The following is a 17,588-nucleotide window of genomic DNA, read 5'->3' as shown; positions in this document are numbered from 1 at the left end:
TATATATATATATATAAATATATATATATTATAGATTTTTTACGCGTCTTTGTAGGATACATTTTAGTGTCGCGATCGCTACGAAATATAAGTACCTGTCTAACTGTCGAACTTTACGTAATGTAAAATTCGTTACGTCCATGCTGACCGCACGCAATCGCTCACATTAAATCATCCTGCCGGATGTAAATGTTGCGCTGTTGGTTAGCGTCTTGGTCATTTGATGCATAATTCAGCGGCGCGACGCTAATTGTAAAACATTGCATTTTTACGATATTGGTCAAACGAGAAATATTTCTTTTTACTCGGAGACCCGCTGTCCGAAACGCGAATTATTTCTCTTTTCTTCTTCTCGTTATTCTTTCGTATCGATCGTGCTCGTTTCAATGTCGGTTCGCCGCGAGTTGTAATAATTCTCATCGCAGACAGACATATCTGGTTTAGCCTGATGTTTCCTTGATAGATTACCAGGAAGCCATAAATACGACATAAAGGAAAAAAATGGTACAGAAAAAAATTGGATCGCTACAATTACACCAAGCTGTGACAATTAGTATGGCTTTGATTTTATCATGATAGTCTTATCACGATAACCCTCCAATTTGTGATGCGAATATTGCGAAAGGCGATCTGCCTATTCTCATATTATGTCGAATATGATAAAAGGTTATTATTAATAACTTTTAGTACACTACACGATGATTTTCCGGTCTTTTACTACACATGATGGGCTGTTTGTGTCCCAAGTAAATTTTCTCATCACTTTAACAAATTTTATATTTATTTTGACATCTTCAGAAAGTATTTATAAAATTTTTTATTTGTTTTAAAAATTGTATATAAATATTGTAAGTAAAATTACTTTGTACTCTTTTTTTTGATAACACAATTGTGTATATAAGAGTTAAAAATGGAAAAGAAGAAGAAAGATCTTTAAAAAAGAACAAAAATCTTCTCTCCAAGCCGCAGATTGTTGTAGCGAAGCTTTCTATTCTTTCATCGAAAATTTTTTTCGACTTTACTAGAATCTAAGATTAGGTCGATAAGTTACAGTGGTTGTAGGAAGGGATTGTTTTTTCTAACAGTATTTCGTTAATTCCGGAGTAATGAAAAATCGTGAACACAGGAACTTGCGTGCAGATCACGAGCGAAAACTGTATGGGAACATTGTTGTGCAAAGTCGCGTATCGTTCGCCGACACCGGTGCAATCCTGAGAACGTGACCTGACCCCAGGAGGGACGTTGGCTCTCTCATTCTTGAGCCAGACTCCGTTCAGACGGTGTGCCAGATCAGGCGGCAGACCTCCTATGCACTTTTCATAAATATTGTACACGATCAGGTGCATCAGCAGTATAAATCAGAATATAATTCGAAAAAATTATTTTAAAAGTGAGTAGTTTTAACGGAGATATAAGTTGAAGATGATATTTAGTTGGATGAATCTAATGTGTGATGTCGAATGTGAGCAATCTCTTTAAATAACGTTTGATCCCTTTTAATACATATTAGGTACATGTTTTGTTTAATTCTTCGTTGGCAATGTTGGACTTTAAAGGCACATTTGATTTTCTGATTGTAAATTCTAGTACATAAATTTAAATCTGTAAAAAGTAAAATACCATCCAATTTCTATGATGATAGTAACAACTTGTTATTAAAGTTTTCACAAGTATGTAAGAATTTTCTCAGATTTTCTACAGGGTTCGAGACAATATAAAAATCTACATTGATCTTTAAGATCCAGATTGAGGATAAAGGGTAAAATTTCACATTTCCATTGGAGGATTAATACATTGTTCTCGAGCCTTGTTTGCGCCCAGTTTCTCAATTAATATTACAGTCGAATCGAAAAATATTTCTTTCTCCTCTCGTGTTTTTGCCTTGTAATTTTCTTGCACATGCAGTTGTTTTCTAACGGAAAGAAGCGCTACGTGCGTGTGAGATCAATATCAAGGCTTCGTGCGCCGCTACACTGAAGGTCTGTTCATTTTAGCTGAACTTCACAGTTCATCTTCTCCCTTCTTTTTTAACGTGGAGAGAAAAGAAAGAGAGATGGACTGTCAAAAAGTTTAGCTAAAAAGAACAGGTCTCAAAAAATGCAGCGAACTTAGTACATGCTGAAGGTGAAATTTGTATGATTTTCTTAGAATCTATTAGAAGAGAAATAAGAGAAGTACGAGAGTAGTATATTTGGGCAAGCAGTTTGATAGCATCAAATTGGCATCAATTTCGCTGGAGACCATATAATCTTCTGATTGCGTGGCTCTTGCATCTCCCGGGAATTATTACGCTTTCGCGCTGCTCTCGTTATGCAACACTCTGCGATGCATCGTTCGGCGTCGCCACGTCTGTCGCTCCCGTTTTTCGCACATTGATTGGACTCTCGGTTTCCTTGAACTCATTGACGTTCCGTCTTTGAAAAACACTCTTTGCATCCGTTTTTGATACATCTTCCTCCACTCGCAGCTATTGTCTAACAGTATTAAATCTAACAGTATTAATGTGCGTCTTGTCTCTCGCATGACTTGCGTAAAAATTGGAGCAGTTCCGATTCCTCAAAATGGATCATATTTGATACAAAACGATCTTTTTCAATTTATTTCGCGATTTGTGCGAATGTACCGATCTAACTCTATTCCACCAATTTTTTCAAGACTGTTTTACTGCCTTTTTATTGTGTTTTCTAAACTCGGACGACAATTGAGCAAATAGGCAAGAATATCGCCTACGAATCGGTATTCTTTTCCTTCGACCTTCTTTGGCTAGTACGTCTGTTCTAAAAATTTCCACACACTCTTGACACACCCGGCTTTCGATCAGTCCCGAAGCACACGTGTGAGTCTTTGAGGTTACTCAAACTTGAGGCTAGGAACGTCTCAAGACTGGTCATATGTCGATTACGCAGGAAATGTGCTGAGCAATCGGTACAAGGACACGCAAAAGTAATTCCAAGGTTGTCCAGTTCATCTGGCGCCTCCTTGTGCGATCAAGGTCGAATGGACTGGCTTTCAACGAGTCCAGCGAGTTCAACACGATTTTATTAAATCCTTTATCTAAATATTCCAACTTCCATATTTCTCGATTCGGCTAACGTTCCTTTCTTTTTTTTTTTTTTTAACTGTAATTCTAAAGCTACAGCGTAAGATTCCATGTTAGCGAGCAATAATAATTTAATCGAAGAAAATGACAGAAAGAGTTATGATACATTCATGTCCCGAATTCCCGCAAATGCTCATTTAAACAATTAAAAAATATGCAAAAAATTAGACTCAATCTCGAATTGCCAAACAAATCATCTGTAGTTATTTTGTACTTTTGTTCTAATAACCAGGTGATACTTAGAATTTTAAGTTGTTATTTTAATAGGCTGTAACGTTTTTTTTTTATCTTTGTTGCAAAATTCTCATATTTTTTTACATTATAATGGCAGAAGAACTATTTCGAAAGTTACTATCCGCTAAGTATAATTTTAATGCATCTGTCCGACTTTTATCTTATTTTAGCAGAAAAATGAAGAGAGTTTTTACTTACGATGGAAATATGCTTGAATTTAAATTAATTTAAAACTGACTAAAGTACTTAAATTTAAAAGTAGTACTTAAATTTTTTAAATTTAATGAACTTTAACTAGAAATTCGCAGTTTATACATTATTATTAGCAATATAATGCGCAATTAATATTTCTGTTAAAAATTAGAGAATCATTGTGCATCAGTAGAGGCTTGGATTAAATAGTTAGCCAAAGCTTAAAAATAGACGGCTTTATCAACGTCCATCGACATTTCCGAAATAAATCGCTATTATCGGCGTTATTTTAAGTATATACGTCGTCTCTGTCGCAGATTTTTCCCTATTTATTCACAGACTTATAATAATAAAACTATCATTCTACAAGATGTCCCATCCTGTCATTGGTCTATCTTTCGATCTGATCGATATCAAATAACTCGCCATCTGAAATGCCTCGACTATGAAGTGCGAAAAAAATGAGTTCTTGAAGATCACGGCAACGATATGAGAGTGCTATTAAAAATATCAAAGGATGTACTTGATTTTCGAGGTAGTTCCAGAACAAGAATTTTTCTAGATCGATCGTCGGCTCGAATCGCAACTCGCATATCGCCGTGTTCTCCAATTTCATCATGAGAGACATAAGATAATAAGTTCGACGAACCGTATTGCAGTTATCACTGTCAAACCGTAATGATATACGTATTATACATACTATAATAATATATACGTAGTAACACTAAATTTCTTACAGTGAAATATTCCAAGAAGGTGAAAATACAATCACCCTTGAAAAAAAGTGAAAATATTTCACTTCTTGAAAAAAAGTGAATTTCCACTTCAAAGAAGTGAAATCTCACTCCAAAAAAAGAAATTTCACTCTTAAAAAATGAAGAGAGTGAAAATATTTCACTCTTTTTTCACTTTTTTCAAAGGTAGTTGTATTTTCACTCTCTTGGAGTGAGATTTCACTGCAAAAAATTTAGAATGAATTTAATTCGGTGATAGAACGTTTCTCGTTTGATTTATACCTAGGCCGAATGAGTGGTCTCAAATGACTGGTCATAGTTGTATAACATTATTTTTGAACAATGTACCGAGAATGCGAGCTGGTTTTGGCACGCAGCAGTGCACGGTCCGATTAATCTTGCACAGCTACGTAACGTGACAAAGGTCGATAGGTACTCGTAGACTTTGGGACTCCGTTCTGCAAAACGTATGATTTTATTTTTGTTGTCCACCGAATGTTGAAGATAAAATGGTACATCGTACAAAATGAGAGGTTGCTTTGCGATAGGTCGATTAGCTGATGCATTCGCAATCTGTACAACTGCAATTCTATTCGCTTTCCTTAGTGAGTGGAATACAAGAACGTAACGTAATCATTCATAATTACATAGCGCAGAGAATTTACAACAGGCATGGGTTCTATTCGCTTTCCTTAGTGAGTGGAATACAAGAACGTAACGTAATCATTCATAATTACATAGCACAGAGAATTTACAATAGGCATGGGAAAGCCGAGCTTATCGGGCGATTTGTATAGATAGACACTCTGTTTAGGCTTATCAATATATACATAGATATGTACTTAACGTTGACAAACGTTTCAGTGAGCTCCGAGAGACCCTCGAGTTTGGCAAACATAACAATGACTTAAGTGGCAACGTTAAGTACATACGTATACTGTCGTCCATATAACATGTAACTATCCATCTGTTTGCTTAGCATTTGAGAATCCGTATTTCCTGTTTGTTTTGAATTATCACTTCGATTACGGGTAATCTTATTAATTACAATTATAGTCGCGAATATTTTGTGTCTAACGCGAATGATTAAAACTTTTTGAAGTGTCGATTCTTGTTCTGTAATTTACCATAATTAAATGACAATGTAAACTTATACCGTGTGCTTCAATAATTACAGATACGCTCTATGTATAACGTATATGAAAAGTTTCCCAGCACAATGAAGAGAGAAGTCTTATGAATGAGACGCTAAAATTAGAATCGACTTCCAGGCACGCCGGCGCTAATTTTTACTGACTCTCGCTGCATCCCAATTTTACTTCTACGATTTCATTTGACGAAACCCGACCAGGTCGATAAAGGAAACGATTGGAATCGACAAGTTCTTCTCCTGTCATCACAAAATTGTTTCTATTTTAACAGTCTGAATCATACTTCCTCTCACTCTCTTTCTCTTTCCCTTTGAAGTTCACGTTACGCATTTTGTTGCTCTGCTATCTCATGAAATTTATATCGTCGATTTGTATCGCGAACATCAAGTTTATTTTTATCTTTCTTTGTTGGATTGATTGCTTCCTCTCTTAGAAAGCGACAGATTTTTCCAGGATTGTAATTTTCTAGGAATGATTGGTAGCTGCATTTTTTCATGTTTATTCTTCAACGTATATATAAAAAAAAGTAATATGTGCGTACGCAAAAGAAAATATCATTGTGGTAGAAAGGCACACAAGACTAAAGAGCAATTCGATACATCGATGGAACGGCGCTTTGATGTTTTCATGCTCACTATATTCACTAAAATATATTTGTTTGACTTGCTCTCCGTGATACGATTCGTGATCACAAACTCGCAATGTTATGAATCAGGGGGTGTAAATTATGACGGATTATTGTTAGCGTCGGACGTCGTGTTATTAGCGAGCAATTAACGTTACAGCTTTAGTTGTCATAAATACATATTCACACGACATGTTTGTATTCGTCTGTGAGCTATTATGTGCCGCAACACATTTCTATTCTTAAATCTTTTACGAACAAAATTTTCTATAACCAACACTTATAGCGTTTTTCATTGGCAGAACTACTGCGCACTCGGTGCACTTTAAAGCCGTTGTACAAAAATCGACGTAAAGATATACGTTTAATAAAAATATATAAAATTAAACCGCGAAATCCTCAATATATTATATTGTGCTATTTGATAAAATATACATTGGGTATTTTATTAATTGAGATATCTCACTTTTACATTGAAATTAAGTTAGTGTACAACAGCTTTAATATGCACTGAGTGCGCACCAGTTTTACCAGTGAAAAACGCTATTAAATTCACACCTTAACAAATCTTGATTCGTTATCCGTTTAGATCTTTATTTAGGATCACCATATCAAAGTTTTTTAAATTAGAACTTACAAGCCAAAAATTTTGGACATTTTGCTTGCAATCCTGAATACATAAAAAAATACGTATATGTTAATAAAATTGGTTCAAATAAAGACGAATTATTTCAATAATTATTAGTCAGTGAATAATTATTTTATATCTAATGGTATATTATATCTAATAGTACTAATTTAACGTAAGAAATTGACCGATCATTGGTCATTATTTAATTCTACCTTTTTCATTTTTACGATACCTCTCAATCTGGAATAATCAGTTCTCATCAGATACTCGTCGAATGAATAAAAATTTAATTTAAATTGTTTCTGTACTTTATCGAATAAAGCTTAATCAGAATATATTTTTCCACAACACATTTCAATATATCTAAAATTATTACGGTGCGTTTCGCACATAATAACGTGCGCGTGTACCACGTGTCTTTATATGTGCGTGAAAATTTATGAATGTCCTCTATCATAATTTGTGTCTTTTCTTTTGAACACTGAATGTGCTTTATCCATCTCCATGCAAACGAAAAAAGAGAAAATTATTATGCTTTTATAAAATTACGAAAGCACAGCATTTTATTTCAAAATCATTTAAAACACATAGATATTGAAAAATCTTATATATTATCTTCCTTTCATATTTTATACGATTTGACCTTTTAAACTTAATGTCTTCTTAATTTTACTGTGATTTTTAACGGCAAAAGGGATCAACGGTGTATTCCCAGAACATTTCGTTTTTCAGGAGATCGATATTTGAATCAAACGTAGCCATTAAGTGCAATATAATCCACATTTTTATTGTGCGAGAGGATACTGCCTACAGTAACGTTTTCGTCTCTCCGCTCGGTTACGTAATGCTCGCTCCAAAGCTGAACCTCAAACGAAGAAATAGCTGCGATATTATTCTTACATTTTTCTTCGTTCTCGCGCGTTATGTTATAATTGCTAAACTTTGTCAACAAAATGTTAAGTATGTCTCATTGTTTAAATTTTGTACAGGTCATGAAAATGGCGAAGTCAGTGCTGGGTGAAAAGCTGTTCACAAAGCTCATGAAGGCCACGTTTTACGGTCACTTTGTCGCTGGTGAAGATGAAGTGCAGATTACACCTGTCTTAGATAGGCTGCGGCAATTTGGCGTCAAACCAATCCTTGATTATTCCGTAGAGGAAGACATCTCGCAGGAGGAGGCCGAGAGGCGTGAAATCCAGTAAGTATAATACTCTTTAAATAAGTTTTACATATTTTTATGATGGTAACAGTTACGTTGTCGCATCTATCTTTTTTATTTTCCGTATGGCCTTACAAGAGTATCACGTTACTCCGTGGCTCGAATCCCTTCATTAAATATGAAATTTAAACCTATGTATCGTTTTACCGTGCAGGGATAATATTGGCTACAGTTTTCTATTTATATTTGCTTGTCTTCGATTCTTGCGTGAATGGATTTTAATTTTCATCGGTATGTAAATGGAAAAAGTTTAAGAGAGAAACAAAACATCTAAATAGAACAAAAAATCGAATATAGACGCAGATTGCAATGATAATAAATGCCCAAACAGTCGCTAACTATTCGGTATTCTTCCATTTCAGAGCCTCGGTGTCGGAAGCGGGCGATGAGAAGAGGGAGGGCCCGCTGAAGAAGTATCACGTGGAGAAGTCGTTCGCCGATCGACGATACAAAGTATCGTCGGCCAGGACATATTTTTACCTGAATGAAGCTTCGTGCGAGCGAAACATGGACATATTTATCAGGTGTCTGGAGGCTGTGGCGAGTGAGTCACGAACTTTACTTTGGGCTTTCTATAGCATTTTAAAATCCTTCCTAATCCCTGAATCGACATGTTTGGTAGCGCGATATTAAGTTATATAGAATCTATCACAAACCAGTCTGAAGCTGATTTTGCGCTTAAGTCTCTTGAACAAATTAAATAGTGAAAATATTTGGTGTTATTTAATTTTAAATGTGTAAATTAGGAATTTATTTGTTTATTCTATCATCTTGATTTATTCCGCAATTTACCAAAAACTAGGAACGATGATTAAATTCATGAAGCAGATCGATCTTTTTCGCAATATTCTTAAAAGGCTTCTTTTAAAGTGCCTCTTGACCTTTTTCGGATATTCGAACGGTGCGATCAGCCAAACTGGTCGTATATCTTTGCCATCCATGGAAATTGATGCTCCGATTTCTATCCGTCAAGATTACTGCATTACTATTGTACAATTTCATGAACATGATTATCGATCCTACTTACATGGAAATTAATATTCACCATGTGAATTTTTCGCGTATTTTATTACACACACACCTATTTGCGGACAATACATAAAATGTGTGAAGATATAAAATTAATGAATTGAATTGTGTAATTAAATTAAAATGAAATGTAAAATTATACTTAATCGAAGTATTAAAACCTACGTAACATGACGGAAGGACTGCTTTCTAAGGAGGAGGGAAGGGATAATTGCGTAATTACGGGCGCGCGATTCCGACGTCACGAAGTCGCGTGCAAGATCGATCGTCATTTTCAGCGAATTTTCGGTTTCCGTTGACGCAAGAACACTCGCCTCTTCCTGGCACCGATATTACGTTTAGCAGTATCTACAAAACGTTATCAAATTATTGTTAATACAAGAAAAGAGAAAATGCGTGGCACGTGTTCTCACCATGCGACGATAACGGCGATGGATTAAGTCTTCCACACTCGGCTATAAATACATATATCACAAATAAGCACATGCACCGTTTGTGTATTTCGCCCAAATTATGTAACGTAACATATCGGACATTAGTGGACAAAAAGTTGTCACAAGTTGATTAATATCTAACTAAGAAATAGAGAGAGAAAAACAAAAAAATCGGTATACTGTAGACTCTGAATAAAGAGTATTGCTTTATAAAATTTTACAGAGGATGAAGTTCAGACTTTACGGCTGAAATATCCCTCTCAGAATATTACCACCCATGCCCAAGTTGATCCCTATCCTGGTAAGAAAGACATTACTTGCCTTCCTTACCTTACCTTAAAATCTTCTCCATACATTTTTCTTTTATTCTTGTGAAGCGTTTTTCTTTTTTATGAAAGAATAATTGACTTAATTGATATTGTAGAATGTAGTATAATACGCGTAACAGGAAATATATCTTTGCAGGTGCTTCTATGGGAATGGGCATCACAGCTGTCAAATTAACGGCGCTTGGTCGGCCGCAGCTTCTGGTTAGTAATTTTATTTTTACTACTGACTTTAGTTGTTCATTTCTAAATCTATAACTGTAATAAAATAATTTATGCTTTAGCTGCAATTGTCTGAGGTAATTATGCGTGCACGACAGTATACATCGGATGTTATCGGCGGCGAGGGTGCCGTTCTGGCTCATCATGCAAAGCCTGATGATTTTAAGAAAAAGTTCGAGGAGGCACGCATCAAAGATACAGAGGTGCAAAAGTTCCTTCAAAAAATTCAATCGGATAAGGAAGGGTACGCGCGATCAAAATGAAGAATTTTAACGACGTTTTAATACAGAATAGTATTGCAAACACAATGGATATTTTTGTCCACGCAGTGTGATTCACCTCTTCCCGTGGAGCGGTATTCTAGACGAAAATTATGAACTGAGCGAAACGTTCCAAGTACCTGATATTAAGACGGGCAAAATGGTTAGGCTAATGTCGCAACTCACATCCAAGGAAGAAGAAATGTTTAGGAACATGATCAGGCGTCTAAACAATATCGTCACGGTAAGTGTTAAGCAATAAAGCTTTACTATCAATTTTGAGATTCTTGTCCGACGTCATAAATGAATAAATCGTTCTTTTTTACAGGTAGCTGACAGTCTGGATGTTCGTATCATGATAGATGCGGAGCAGACGTACTTCCAACCGGCCATTTCTCGCCTGACGTTAGAGATGATGCGCAAATACAATACGAAAAAGGTAACGTCCTAATATTCTCAGAGGATCGCGACGTTATCACTTAGCTACTTTTCAGTGAATGATATTCTTACCGCCAAATGTCGGTCTACTTCTTAGGCTGTGGTATTCAACACTTACCAGACGTATCTACAAGACGCGTATAATGAGGTGAAAACGGATCTCGAACAGGCAGAACGACAAAACTTTTATTTCGGTGCTAAACTTGTACGCGGCGCGTACATTGAACAGGTTTGTGAACACTTTTCGAATAAATTTCACTGAATTCCGCGGAAATATCGAAGAGTTCTTATTCAGGAAAGGGCAAGAGCAGCAGCTATGGGTTATCCAGACCCCACTAACCCAACGTTTGAGGCAACAACCGAGTCCTACCATAAGACGCTCATGGAGTGCTTGAGGCGGATGAAACAGTATAAGGACAAGGGGGAAGATCCCAAGAAAATAGGTATTATGGTCGCCTCGCACAACGAAGACACTGTGCGTTTCGCGATTGAGAAGTGAGTATCAATTACGATTCTCTACGAAAGAATATATGTATATTTATACGTATATATATATGAAACAATCTTTTTACGTTTTTTAGGATGAAAGAAATCGGAATTTCGCCAGAGGATAAAGTCATATGTTTTGGTCAATTATTAGGAATGTGCGATTACATAACATTTCCATTAGGTATGAAATAATTCTTTAAGCTGAAATATTTTTCTATAATATAAGATGAGATATATATGCACATGGATCAATATCGAACAAAATTTCTAGGTCAATCCGGTTACTCTGCATACAAGTACATCCCGTACGGACCGGTTAAGGAGGTATTGCCGTACTTGTCGCGACGCGCACAAGAGAACAGGGGCATACTGAAGAAGATCAGAAAGGAGAAACGCTTGCTACTGAATGAAATCACGAGACGTATAGTGCGCGGCAAGCTCTTTTACAAACCCAAGGGCAATTATACTCCAGTTTGAACAGTCGATCCGTTTAGTTGCACACAAACAGAATTTTAAGTATCAAATTTTAAGTAGTGGTTGTAAATTATCGAGGACTCTCCTGAAAGAGCTTGAGGCGAGCTCTTTTGATCGAAGTAACTTGACGGACCTGTTACTGTGGTACTCGGAAGAAAAAGAGAGAGAGAAAGAGAGCGTCGTGCACGCATCCACGTGCATGAGTGTGAATGTGAGACTTGAGAATATACGCAGTGTTATCTGTTACGTAAAAATCGCCTTAGTGTTGTATTGTCGAATGTACTGATGCTCAAAACTGCTTGTGAGTAAAGCTATAGTATGTATTCGTTACTCATTTTTTTGTCGTTATTAAACAGGATGCCAGTGATAGTGCTATAATTTAGTTTCACTAACGAGACAATGTTTTCAAAAAGATTGAGCAAAGAGAATCCAAAACTAATCAACTTTTTCCAAAAAATGGCTTTAGCGTATAAAATAACGATGATTTCTTTAACGATAGTTTGTATATTTTCTGTGCACAGTATTAAGAAATCAACCGTATCAGTGGCTTTTTCGCAACAATGATGACGATTGAAAGAAACCTTATCTCGGTTTTTTAGCATATTTGTGTTTCCCAAGTTTTACAATTTCTTTGAGAATCTCGTCGAATATTTTTCATGTGTATAGAATACACGCGCGCATCAATTATTTATGATTCGTGTTCCTCTAAATGTCTTATCGTCCAGAATATCGGCAAAAAGGGGAAGGGGAGAGAGATAAGAAAAAAAATACATTGCACATAAATCCGGATGTAATTGTATAATTTGCTACCATCTTGACGATTAACGCTCACGGTGAACATGGTAGAACATGTTTAGAACATTCGCGATATATGTAGTTACTAAGAAGGAACAGATAGTAATTGTATCGCTTCCATTGAGCGTATAACATTGCCGATGAGCATTTTAATGTAGTCTGCGGAACATTAGTGAAATGGCACATGTCTGAAAAAGAGAAAAGATAAATATCACGTCAAAATGGCTTTCTTCTTTATTTGTGTTTAAAAATAACATGCGTATTATATATACGAAAAGATAGTTTTCTTAGAAGTGCGACGAGATAACAGGGTGAAAGTATAATAAGATTCAGAGGTATGTTAGCTAAAGAAGAGTGCGGATTTTCGAATGTTGGATAGTATGAAATGGAAGAGAGAAAGAAAGGAAAACAGAGTCGTTCTTCGTAGTGCACGCGTATCAAGTTGCGATATAAAAGTGATTTTGGGCTGACATAATAATGAAAGCCGGAGAGATCTGCGAGAAACATGATATTTCTTTTGTGATACGTTAATAGTTATAATTAAGCCACACATATATGTACACGAGATAATATCCCACTTTGCTTCAGCCTAAAATTGCTTCTCGCGTTACACAGAATAATCGGTAAGAAAAGCGTTCGACGCTGTTTGAAGAACACCGCAAATACTGTTATAAAAAAGGAAATCTATGCACTCCGTCATTATTGTTTCTTTTCAACGAAGAAAATAAAGGACAGATTTTTTATTTAGAAACAATAAATTCATGCCGTGATTTGAATAAGAGTTTTAAATATTAACAATCCTTTTCTCATCCGTCATGAGAGAAATTACACTTCAAAAAAAGGAATTATTTGAGATTAAACAATGATCTGATTCATGAAAGAAAGAATTGCGTCCAGTTTCATAATTCAGCGTTACTTGCCGTTGTCAAGAAGTAATTCGCGATTTCGAATATTACGATCTGCAATCAACGATCAGCAAGTTACGATATAATTTAGTCTGTAAGATTATACAAGCGTTTCCGAGGAAGTTGCGTAGCGTATTCTGATATTCTTAGGCCAGTATTTCCTTTATACTCGCGACGACTCAATAATGTATTCCTCCAGTCGATACTATCAGTCCAATACTAGTACTATCCTTTTTTTCGAACTCACAGATCGTCATCAGACTATACTCATTTTGTTTTTCTAGGCGATCTGTTTGGGAATGCAGTCATTTATGATCTCCTATCTTTTTCCTGTATACATTATACGAGAGCGTTACGTTTATATAGTATGTGTGTATGTAGCGTACATTTATACACGACTGTAATAATTAAAACGAGATACGTTTGCGTAGAGTATTTACTCGCTTCATAGAGACGCACTGCGTGCGCGACATTGATCGATTCGCGAGAGGAAAGAAAGGAAAAGGACGGAAGAGAGTTATAGAGCGAGTCTAAAAATTTTGTTGTGAATTATATGTTAAATGCAAATGCTTGGAAAAAAAAGAAAAGGAAAGCGAGAAATATGGTCGATGAAGAAATAAATAAAGGGGCATTGTTACAAGTTACACGGGCTAATAGCTAAAATGTTTCCATGTGTCTATGTGATATACTGAATGTCCATTGCGCGTGTGTGTGTGTGTGTGTGTGTGTGCGCGTGTATTTCTAAACGTTATACATTGATAAATTCAGTTAAAATCCTAGGCTTTCTTCAAAGTCGACTACTCGTGCCCTGTCACGCGAGAACGCGAGCTACTCGCATTCCCGTTAAGACGTAAGACAATAACTTAGATAGACAATGTTGACGTGTGTATATGTATGTATGTATATATACACACACATATATATATATATATATACATACGTATATAGTATAATAGATGTGTGATTTCTGTCACTTGCATTTATGTCTTATTGGAAATTGGAAGAGAGTGCAAGACCGATGATGCATCCCGGAGATGTGGAGGCGTTTATCGGAAATTGATGAAGAATCGTCACGATACTTTCAAATACTTCAATTTGAGTACTCGACGTTTTACTGCCAAAGCGTTCGAGATATGGTAACGAGATTGATCCATTGCTGTCCTTTTTAGTCAAAAATATTTCAATACTTTTGCATTCTAAGACTTGGAGGTGATTTCGCCGATCTTTTTCCTTTCTTTATATATTTTATTCTTTAACGATCGTTCTCTATCTCTTTGAATACGTGCAATCTTTTCTTTTTATTCAATCGACACTTACGAGCTAGTTCACGGTCCTAATGAGCTCTTTGAAATTTATGTATCATTAAGTTAACGTTCGTTCGAGGAAGATCGACGAAATCTGAGTCTCAGTAGTGATTAGCTTTTAGTGTATTTAGTTTACGAAGTACAAAAATGAATGGAGAACCAACGATCTCTATGATGAAAGTAATTCCAAGAATATATTAAATATAATTGAAAAGAGGGAATATAAAAAGAAATGCGTGCGATTTAGTAGGAATAGTTGAGCGTGTTTGCTTTTCCTTGGGAACGTTCGTAGGCAGGCGGGTGATCTCGGGAATGGCGATTTTACGCGTCGCACACAAAAGTGAATTAAAGCGTCGATCGATATAAAATAAGATAATATTTATTATTTCATGAAATACAGATAATATATGCCTTTCCCCAATGCCACACTGACGATATACATTCCTTGCTCCGCGCCTCGCTAGGACATTGAACGTTCTTTTCGCTTCCCTTTTCTCCCTCCCTCGAACCTTTTTTCTCGTCCTGCGGGCAATCGGCTACGATTCCCAGCAAACCGGTAATGAGCAAGTTTATTGCTGAGTAAAAAGTACGGATTTATCTGTGCGAGCGTTTTTGCGTCCTAGCGGTTTTTCTCTCCTTTCACACCTCCATGGAACCTCGCGTTCTTCTTTCTCTTTTTATCCAGTCGCCGTTCTGCGATCCTTACTGTCGGTCAAGCGTAATACGATTAACTCGAACATCGGAAAACATGTATGTGGCGCGTAAAAAACTTTACCGTAAAATGGTAGTAATGGTAATAAGTTTGTATCGACGGAAACGGCGGTCCCGGAATGTCCCGAAAGTATACACAATGATCAAATAGTATTGCACTCCTGATTCGTATAAAATTATGAAATTAAATGTAATTACATTTTCGGTTTAAAATTACATTATATAAATCTAATCGGATGATAAAATGCTATGTGAATCATGAAAGGAAAAAAAGTTGAATGAAGCTCGTGAAGGATTACTTCTTTCACGTGAAGGGATCTTGAAATTATTTTAATTTCACAATAAAAAAAAATACTCGGCGATACAATTCGTCATATACTGAAAAAAAAGGTTGAATAGCTATCAAATATTAAGTGATATAATTTCACTCAAAAATATTCGGTTAATATAATAAAAAATAATTTTATTTTTATAGATATTTAATTTAAGTATCACCAAACGTAATATCTATTAATACTAAATATCGAAAAAAATAAAATTATTTGTACTTATATTAATCTAACATTAGATTAAAATTATTTAGTAGTTATTTTTCAGTTTTTTTGTTTTCAGTTCTTTTACAAACAATATGTTACGTCCGTGGGAAGAAAATGAAAACCAGGCTCCATTTCCGCCGGATGATGTATGTCAGTGATATGTTATCCCCATCGTAATATCATTCTAATTTAACATTCGACTCGCCTACACTTGTAACATTAAACGAGATAACACTTATTAATTTCCCTTAAACTTTACGCGATTACAGTTTCGCAGTTTGCTTAGTTCCTAAGATTCGTAACAAAAATGTCAACTGACGGTCTGCGAACCGGGAGATGATCACGATTGCGTCTAATACAATCAGGGAAGATGTCCTAAATGTCTAAGTGCTTTAGCGATCGTATTTCCGCGATTCGCCTCCTGAATGGCCGCACCCTTGTCACTTTTTATCTACGAAAGATTAACGGAGGTCGCCCATGTAAGTCTAATCGAGGGAAGATCTCTTTATCGTCACACGCGACTCGTCTCAATGAATTATAATCATAAAAAATTTTACCCAAATTGTCATGATATTTAAGTCGTTAAAGGCGTTTACAGTTATCGCTTCTAGGCGTTGATTTGTCTTCAACTTTGACATCAATCGCGAATCACTTTGGCGGTCGCGCTCGTCATTTCAAATATGATTGGTATACAAAAGGACAGGAATTGTTTTTCACTCAGAAAATTGATGCACCCGCAAGGCTCATATACGAGCATCTACGATAGATAGGGAGGTGTGTGTATGCTGGGTACGTATATAAATATATATACATATATATATATATATATATATTTATATATATTGGAAGTCTCTCACGCGGGGCGACTATACCTTGTGCAGCTTGGTTTGAAAGACATCAGGTACATCTCGACGTTTCGTTACGTCAAACGGTGATTCGTTCGAGTGATACAAAACGGTACGCTCGATATTAGAATACGATATATGTAGATTTACGTACGTGTGTATGTACGTGTATTCGCGTGCCGTTTTCCCGCTCTTCAGTCGTGTGCATCGATCGCACCGTAGCGGAAAAGCGTATATGTGTACATAAATGTGTATGTATAAGTACATACATGTGTATGCATATATAGTCTGTATACACAGCCGTTCCATCCAGCTTCGGAAGAGCGATCCTCATTAATCGCGGCTCGAACGCGCCTGGAGAGAGCTTTAAAGCGACCATCGATCGTTGCTGTCCTCGCTCCGAATTCGCGAGAGAGCGAGAGAGAGACGGAAAGACAGAACTCTCTCCCGAGAGCCGAGTGCTAAATAGGACACTGCAATAGCTCGCAATGCTCTGCGCTTATACGAGATATCACGTCGAGGCTGCACGCTATCAGTGCATTATACTGGATTACACGCGGATTATACTGGATCTCTGCGACTACTTCGAATCTTCAGTCGCATGAGCAAGAGCTCGAAAGAAGAGCTCTTTCCCTCTCTCTTTCTTCTTCCGTGTCAAGGCTGCGAAATTTGATTAAGTTTTACTTTTAAAACAGAAAGAGAAAGAGAGATTTCACCCTCGACGCGCTATCCAAAGCGTACGTATTGTATTGGAACGTAATTGCACTCGCAGCTACCATACACGCGGAATGGCACGATGACGCTTGGGAAGCAGCGCGTTCGCGAGAGGATGCCTTCCTCACGAGAGCGTGAAGATCGAAGAGCGCTCTTTCGATCCTTCCACAGTTTCGCTCCTGCGACGTTCTGGTTCCGCGATCAGCAGCACCGGGTTCTT

The 17,588-nt window shown here is 36.5% G+C and overlaps 1 protein-coding gene across 2 annotated transcripts in view; it reads left to right on the top strand.

The window, feature by feature from the left end:
• slgA (proline dehydrogenase slgA) overlaps nucleotides 1-12,970 on the top strand; it is an 18,915-nt gene extending 5,945 nt beyond the window's left edge. Inside the window, exons 2-12 of one of the 2 annotated variants that reach the window (XM_018511357.1) lie at nucleotides 7,657-7,865; nucleotides 8,249-8,430; nucleotides 9,573-9,650; nucleotides 9,815-9,879; nucleotides 9,960-10,141; nucleotides 10,227-10,401; nucleotides 10,486-10,596; nucleotides 10,693-10,824; nucleotides 10,891-11,090; nucleotides 11,177-11,265; nucleotides 11,356-12,970. In XM_018511357.1, the coding sequence (XP_018366859.1) occupies nucleotides 7,657-7,865; nucleotides 8,249-8,430; nucleotides 9,573-9,650; nucleotides 9,815-9,879; nucleotides 9,960-10,141; nucleotides 10,227-10,401; nucleotides 10,486-10,596; nucleotides 10,693-10,824; nucleotides 10,891-11,090; nucleotides 11,177-11,265; nucleotides 11,356-11,561 (1,629 nt within the window). In that variant the 3' untranslated portion in view covers nucleotides 11,562-12,970. The remainder of the gene's footprint in view (nucleotides 1-7,656; nucleotides 7,866-8,248; nucleotides 8,431-9,572; nucleotides 9,651-9,814; nucleotides 9,880-9,959; nucleotides 10,142-10,226; nucleotides 10,402-10,485; nucleotides 10,597-10,692; nucleotides 10,825-10,890; nucleotides 11,091-11,176; nucleotides 11,266-11,355) is intronic. The other variant, XM_018511358.1, reaches the window with a different exon arrangement.
• Nucleotides 12,971-17,588: the final 4,618 nt, after the last annotated feature.

Source organism: Trachymyrmex cornetzi, unplaced genomic scaffold (genome assembly GCF_001594075.2).
Source record: "Trachymyrmex cornetzi isolate Tcor2-1 unplaced genomic scaffold, Tcor1.1 scaffold37, whole genome shotgun sequence".
Taxonomy (NCBI): domain Eukaryota; kingdom Metazoa; phylum Arthropoda; class Insecta; order Hymenoptera; family Formicidae; genus Trachymyrmex; species Trachymyrmex cornetzi.
Note: the sequence above shows the minus strand (reverse complement) of the source record. Positions and strands in the feature narration are given on the sequence as shown.